This window comes from Phoxinus phoxinus (assembly GCF_949152265.1).
Source record: "Phoxinus phoxinus genome assembly, chromosome: 15".
NCBI lineage: Eukaryota > Metazoa > Chordata > Actinopteri > Cypriniformes > Leuciscidae > Phoxinus > Phoxinus phoxinus.
Genome location: NC_136890.1, coordinates 34276398 through 34284671, shown reverse-complemented (window position 1 = coordinate 34284671; position 8274 = coordinate 34276398). Strand labels below are relative to the sequence as shown.

General features: G+C 39.9%; 1 protein-coding gene across 1 annotated transcript; it reads left to right on the top strand.

The window, feature by feature from the left end:
• The first annotated feature begins 2362 nt into the window (after positions 1 to 2362).
• On the top strand, positions 2363 to 7644 carry fabp1b.1 (fatty acid binding protein 1b, tandem duplicate 1). The gene is made up of 4 exons (XM_079636593.1): positions 2363 to 2613; positions 5157 to 5329; positions 7332 to 7424; positions 7517 to 7644. Exons 1-4 carry the CDS (start codon positions 2547 to 2549, stop codon positions 7568 to 7570), a joined length of 387 nt encoding a protein of 128 aa, XP_079492719.1. The 5' UTR covers positions 2363 to 2546; the 3' UTR covers positions 7571 to 7644.
• Positions 7645 to 8274: the final 630 nt, after the last annotated feature.

The following is an 8274-nucleotide window of genomic DNA, read 5'->3' as shown; positions in this document are numbered from 1 at the left end:
GTCAGACGTTGGATTTTGGTTGAAAATGAAAGTTGGGTTGACGTCTAAATCCAATGTTTGTTTGACGTCAAGCTCCAATGTTGGACAGTTGTTGAATTTTGGTTGGAATAAACCAAACCAAAAGGTGAAATGCATGGCCGTACACTTATTACCAGCTTCACTTAAAACTAACCAGATTTACTTTATTTAATTTCCGTTTGAATTAAATCATTATTTTGTATTTTAAAGTCACCATGATGGTGGTTAGCGTTTGCTTTAGATGTGCTCTTGACCCTTGATTATATTATATAACATTTTGTGTGGCTGCTATAACTGTGTGTTTATAAAGCATAATTGTTGTAGCTAAAGAAGCCATGAGATCAGGTGACATTGGCCGTTTCATGATGATGGTGATGATGATGACAACGTTGATATCATCATATAATTGCCTGAATCCCTGATCTTTTTAAGTGTCTAATGCTTTGATTATATGGGACTTGTGGTTTTAATTTTGTATTATTCATAATATAATTTATTTGATTCTACTGCATATCTAGCAATGTTGTTTATGAAATAATATACTTGCTGTTTAAAAACTATTTAGTGCACAAAAACGTATAATCTATGGCATTACTTAGACGCACACAGACATCAAGAAACAGTGTATGAATCTCAACAATGGTGAAAATCAAACGAAATATCCTGATAATCAGATCAACTCTGAGCATAAAACAAGCTACAAAAAATCCAGCTGCATAATTTATTAATGCCGCAATGCATGCTGGGAGATATGGATGAGTTTTGATTGGTGGTTCCCAGCATGCACTGCAGCATGAAGCATTTCATTGATTGTCACAATTGTTGATAGTCATACACTGATTTTTGATGGCTAAGTACTAATGTAGAGGAAAAAGATTAATGTACTAAATGTTTTAAAGATGTTCCATTATATTATTTGATGAACAATATTTCCCTCATGCTGTAAAATCAGATGGCTTCTATATGGTAAAAAAAAAAAAAGTCCTATAAAATTTTAAATTGGACACAAATTTAGTGATTCAGGCAATTACATGTTAATTATTTCATCATTACCAATAAACATCCAACAAAATCTGATTTAATTTCCTCTAAGCGTTTTTCCCACAACAAATGTGCTGTATTAACACAGTTTTGGCAGCCCGAGATAATTGAATAATTTAAAGTCAAGGATCAAGAGTCCAACTAAAGCAAACGCTAACCACCATTATGGTGACTTTAAAATACAACTTGATTTCATTAAAACAGGAATTAAATAAAGTAAATCTGATTAGTAATAAGCTGGTAATGCTGTTTGAGTTGTTGACTCCTCCTCTGCTGAGATCTTCACAGATTTAATGTGCTGCCATGCAGGTCACATTGTTTTGCGATGCTTATTCCAACTACAATTCAACATCTGTCTGACGTTGGAGCTTGACGTCAAACAAACGTTGGGTTTAGACGTCAACCTGACTTTCATTTTCAACCAAAATATGACGCCTGACTGACGTTGGATTAGTTGGAGTTCAACGTCTTCCTGACGTCACATTGACGTCCTACACTCTAAAAAATGCTGGGTTGTTTCAAAACAATTTTGGGTAAAATATGGACAAACCCAGCTATTGGGTTAAAATTTTCAATTACATTTTTAACCCAACATTTGGGTTTGTCCATATTTTACCCAAAATTGGTTTGAAACAACCCAGCATTTTTTAGAGTGTGTGTTTGCTGGGATACATCTAATATTCTGACTGACTCGATATACATATTTACATTAGAATTTGTTAACATTATGCATTAGCTAACTATGAGTAATATATTTTTAAAGCATTCATTAATCTTTGTAAAAATGTTAGTTAATAATAAAATGTTTCATTGTTTAGTTAGTTCAGTCACAGTGCATTAATAACTACATTACAAAATACAACTTTTAATAAGATTAATAATTGCAGTTGAAGTATCTTCTTTCATTGTTAGTTCAAAGTTAGCAAATGAAACCTTACTGTAAAGTGTTTTGTAAAAGGAAAAATCAATGGAAAAAGGCTGAATATCATTTATATACTATTATAGTTTTTATTAATGTACTTTTTTACTTTTATACTTTCCGTTTTCATTTTAGCTAAAGGTTTATTTAAAAAAAAAAATATATATATATATATAATTATTTATAATATATTATTGTTTATGTTTTGTGTTTTTGTCAGTTTTAGTACTAAATATTTAAATATATAATATAAAATTAAATAAAAAATACAAATAATTGATTGTTTTTTATATGTTTTAGTTCGTTACTTCACACACAAAAATCCCGCTTGTTGTCGTTGTGTGACCCTGGCGTCTGATAGGGTGTGATGATGTCATCGTCTGAGGGCAAAGGTTAAGGCCACGATCCGACTCCATAGATCTGCACTGGTTTGCACTTTACCTGACAAGATTTCACAGTGATCGACCAATCAGGAGCATCCTGTCTGGTTAATGATTATGAATCTGTGTATTTGACAGCATAAAAGCGTCTTCACACACTGCGGTGTCACTCTTCATCCATCGCCAGCATGTCGTTCAGTGGCAGATATCAGCTGGAGAGTCAGGAGGGGTTCGTGGAGTTCATGAAGGCCATCGGTGAGTCTGATCATCCGTCTAAAGTTCTCACTGTAAAAACAAAGTTGGTTTAACTTAAAAAAGCAAGTTGCCTTAAAATTTTTTAGTTCGTTGTAATTAAAAATTTGAGTTAATACAATGAAGAAGAATGGTTTAATAAACAGAAACTCACAATAGTGTTATCTTCACACATTAGTTATCGAAGTTGATTTGACAAAAGATAAAAAGTTGTGATAACAAATCATGAAAATATTATTTTACAGTGCAAAAAATGTGGCTGCGATTAGTTATAACTTAAAATTTGTTGAGATAACTTAAATATCCAACTAAACTAAAGTTAAGTAAACTTAATATTTTAAGTCAAGCATGAACACATACTTTTTAAAGTTGAAACAATGTTGGATTTTAAGTTGTGATAAATAATCGCAGCAATTTATTTACAGTGTGTAAATAATGCAATTTCATGCATTCAAAATCAACACTGTAAAAAATTAGGTGATCGCAATTGTCAACATTTTTTGATAAATCATTAAAGATTCAACTCATTTTTTAAGTTAGTTTAATGTAATTTAAGGTGAAGTGACTTAAAGGTGCCATGTGTCATTGTCTGGCAAAAAAAATCAAGTCATATTTCACATTCCATACCAGATGGGGGCAGTATACCTCACATATCAAAATATGTGATGTAGGATATGGTATTTTATAAATCACACACTATAAATATGATAAAGAAGCAGAAACAGATAGTTGCAGTAAAGTAAGATATTTTAATAAGTTGAAGAAACAATAATGATTTGTGACACACACACACACACGATTTGCGCATTGCCATCATGTGTGTATTACAGGTAACGTTATTACATTGCTTCCTGATATCACGTGCGCAAACACAAATAACCTATATTTATATATATATATATACTACAGGGCCGTTAAATGCTTGTATCTGATAACCGTGAAGCTCTTGTAATTATTACTTTACCCAACCTCTCCATGTCGAGTGATGCAGTAAACATCAGACAGCGCACGTGAACCGATCATCTCTACTATAGTAAAAAAAACACGAACACTGTTGAAAGATACAGTAGCTACAAATGACCTGTTCGCGCCACAAATTGTTCTCCGTCCTTAGCGACCGAGTCATTGAATGTGAAACAGCGGCTGCTGTCGTCAGCGAGCAGCAATATTCAGACAACGAGGGCGCGCGCGCCGCGCTGATACCTCCGTTTCAGTTTCTCGAACCCGCGCAGTGCGGCGGTCAGAACACGGAGACCATTATGCCCCTAGCTATGCGTGCGAAAGCATGGGGAGCGATCCCGGGCGTGTCAGAATGGGTGCTGAACGTTGTAAAACAGGGCTATGCGCTGCAGTTCGCCCGCCGTCCCCCGCGCTTTCGAGCCCGGACCGTGACGAGCGGTCCTTTTCTTATCTGATCTGATTTGTGCTTCAGAGCGCGGTGGTTGTAGGGGTCTCTTGCCAAAGGCTTCAGCCATCCTTCCGCTCTCTTCCCTGAATTGAAATGAAGTAGTGGGCTCTGTACTTTCCACACGATAGACATCAGGTTCAAGTACGCCCACAAGCCGTGCGAGTTATTCGTGTCGTGTATTGCAGGTTGGCTGGTGGTTATGTGGCCCGCATACCGCCTCCCATGGCCGAAACTGGTATTACAACACCTGTCGGGCCGTGGCTAGAAATGCTAATGCTAATTAAGGTTGATATCTCTGCAGCACTATAACTTGACATTTTTTTAATGACATCATTGCCCTTATTTCTTCTCATTCTTTTGATGCGTGTAGCTCATTTTTTGGATAATTTTACCTCAATTTTTACACATGGCACCTTTAAACACCCACGTTGATTGTATTAAAAAAATTTAAGGCACACTGTGAAAAATTGTCTTTTTATCTTTTGTCAAATCAACTAAGATAATTAATGTTGTTCAGATAACATAATATTTTGAGTTTCTATTTATTAAACCAATCTCTTTTATTGTGTTAACTAAAACAATTAATTTCAATGAACTTGGCAACCAGGTAACTTATTTTTTTAAGTTAAGCCAACAATTTTTTTTTTACTGTGCCGCAAATTAGTTTTTTCACTGCAAAAAAAAAATGCTTTTCTTACTTAGTATTTTTGTCTTGTTTCCAGTCCAAATATAAAAAAAAATGTTAAATCAAGATGCATTTACTAAAGTAGTAAAATGCCATACGATATTAAGTCTTGTTTTCCAGGGGAATTAAGCAAAATTAAGTGATTTGTTGCTAAAATTATCTTCCATGGGGTCAGAAAAATAATGTTAATTTAAACAGAAACAATATTATTTTTCTGACCCCATTGGCAGATCATTTTACTTGTTTTAAGCAAAAACTCGCTTAATTTTTTTTATTCCCCCGGAAAACAAGACTTAACATTGTACAGCATTTTACTCGTCTAGTAAATGCATCTTGATTTAAGAACGTTTATATATTTGGACTGTAAACGAGACGGAACACTGAGTGAGAACAGCATGTTCTGCACACTTATATGATCTGACGGCGTGTGTAAACGCTTCTGATGTGCTCCAGGTCTCCCGGATGATTTGATTGAGAAAGGCAAAGACATCAAGAGCACGTCCGAGATCGAGCAGAACGGAGATCATTTCAAAGTCACCGTGACGACCGGAGCCAAAGTCCTGACCAACTCCTTCACCACCGGACAAGAGGCCGACATCGAGACGCTGACCGGGGAGAAAGTCAAGGTGACGAGAGATGATGCGCCTGACACACACACACCAGATCTGCTAAACCACACACTGATTCTCGACTCAGCTTTCAATTTCATGAAACTCTTTTTGCAAACCACAACACACACTTCTCTATGTAACACACACAAACCTAACCGGAAGACTCTCGATTTTCTTTTCAAACACAACCTGTCAAAACACCACAGTAATTCATCAGAGCCTCACACACACACACACACACACACACACACACACACACACACACACACACACTACTCTCACACACACTACTCTCACACACACTACTCTCACACACACACACACACACACACACACACACACACACACACACACACACACACACACACACACACACACACACACACACTCACTCTCACTCACTCTCACTCACATACACACACACACACACACATACACACACACACACACACACACACTCACTCACTCACTCACACACACACACACACACACACACACACACACACACACTCCTCCACGCACACACCCACACTCCTCTCACGCACAAAAACACACGGACACACACACACTCTCACACACTGAGACTTTACTGAACGTCAACCAATCAGGGCTTTAGAATAGATCTATAAAAGGTCAAAGGTCGAGTTATGGGTTGTTCGGACTGTGTAATACTGTATTTATAATCACAAATGCTTACAGTAAAAAATAATAATAATTTGGTTTCAATCTTGCTTTCATGTTTACCGCAAATTCTTCAACACCTCTCTGCCAATTCGTCCGAAAGAAGAGCTTTAGGTTTTGCATAAATGTGTGTATATGATATACATCCAAAAATATAATATTATAACCAAGGTGTTTGCATGGTAACACAAATGTTTGCTTTTGAGATATTATGAATGCAGTGCAGGGCAAGAGATGTGCGGCATTGTGCATGTGTGTGCGATTCTTGCATTTGTGTGTAAAGTTTTGGGGGGAAAAAGAGGCAAAGTTTTGAAAATGTGTGTCAGCAGTTGATGAATAAAGCTGTAATAATGCTGACCGTGTCATGTGTGTGTCGTGTGTGTGTGCCGTGTGTGTGTCGTGTGTGTGTGCCGTGTGTGTGTGCCGTGTGTGTGTCGTGTGTGTGTGTCGTGTGTGTGCCGTGTGTGTGTGCCGTGTGTGTGTGCCGTGTGTGTGTGTCGTGTGTGTGTCGTGTGTGTGTGCCGTGTGTGTGTCGTGTGTGTGCCGTGTGTGTGTCGTGTGTGTGTCGTGTGTGTGCCGTGTGTGTGTGCCGTGTGTGTGTGCCGTGTGTGTGTGTCGTGTGTGTGCCGTGTGTGTGTGCCGTGTGTGTGTGCCGTGTGTGTGTCGTGTGTGTGTGCCGTGTGTGTGTCGTGTGTGTGTGCCGTGTGTGTGTGCCGTGTGTGTGTCGTGTGTGTGTGTCGTGTGTGTGCCGTGTGTGTGTGCCGTGTGTGTGTCGTGTGTGTCGTGTGTGTGTCGTGTGTGTGTCGTGTGTGTGTCGTGTGTGTGCCGTGTGTGTGTCGTGTGTGTGTCGTGTGTGTGTGCCGTGTGTGTGTGCCGTGTGTGTGTCGTGTGTGTGTCGTGTGTGTGCCGTGTGTGTGTGTCGTGTGTGTGTGCCGTGTGTGTGTGCCGTGTGTGTGTCGTGTGTGTGTCGTGTGTGTGCCGTGTGTGTGTGCCGTGTGTGTGTGCCGTGTGTGTGCCGTGTGTGTGTCGTGTGTGTGTGCCGTGTGTGTGTCGTGTGTGTGTGCCGGGTGTGCCGTGTGTGTGCCGTGTGTGTGTCGTGTGTGTGTCGTGTGTGTGCCGTGTGTGCCGTGTGTGTGTCGTGTGTGTGTGCCGTGTGTGTGTCGTGTGTGTGCCGTGTGTGTGTGCCGTGTGTGTGCCGTGTGTGTGTGCCGTGTGTGTGCCGTGTGTGTGCCGTGTGTGTGTCGTGTGTGTGTGTCGTGTGTGTGTGTCGTGTGTGTGTCGTGTGTGTGTCGTGTGTGTGTCGTGTGTGTGCCGTGTGTGTGTGTGTGTGCTCTAGGCTGTCGTGACTAAAGAGGGAAACCAGCTGAAGGTCGTTCTGAACAGGATCACGTCGATCACGGAGCTTGTGGACGGACACACACTGGTCAACGTGAGTGAGAAGATCATGAACATCAGGAGCGAGCTCTCAGTGACGGTCAGATCTCATGTGTGTGTGTGTGTGTGTGTGTGTGTGTGTTTCAGACCCTGACTCTCGGCAGCCTCGTCTACAAGCGGATCAGCAAGCGTGTGGCCTGAACACACACGGTCCTCCACATGATTTGAGAAAAGACAAATATCATGTTTTTTTTATTAAACTGTTCTCAAAATCACATCCGTGCACTTATTTGTATTCCTGGACAGAGATGATTTGTGTTGTGCATGTGTTTAAAAAGGAGATCAAGTTACTGAAACTATCTGAGCTCAAAATTGAGAATGACTTGCTTTTATAAGGTGTTGCATGTGGATATATATTAGACATTATCAAAATCTACTTTTTGACACAGTTAAAAACATTATGCATTTATAAAAAAAATTTTTTTTTAAATGTTGAATCATTTGTCTCAACTAGCTAGTAAACAGACTCTGTGTGTGTGTGTGTGTGTGTGTGTTTGTGTGTGAGAGAGGAGTATGTGTGTGTTTGTGTGTGAGAGAGAGAGAGGCGTCTGTGTGTGAGAGAGAGAGAGGCGTCTGTGTGTGAGAGGAGTGTGTGTGTGTCTGATGTGTGTGTGTGTGTGTGTGTGTGTGAGGACTGGGGAGTGTGTGTGAGAGGAGTGTGTGTGTGTCTGATGTGTGTGTGTGTGTGTGTGTGTGTGTGTGTGTGAGGACTGGGGAGTGTGTGTGTGTGTGTGAGGACTGGGAAGTGTGTGTGTGTGTGAGGACTGGGGAGTGTGTGTGAGAGGAGTGTGTGTGTGTGTCTGATGTGTGTGTGTGTGTGTGTGTGTGTGTGTGTGTGTGTGAGA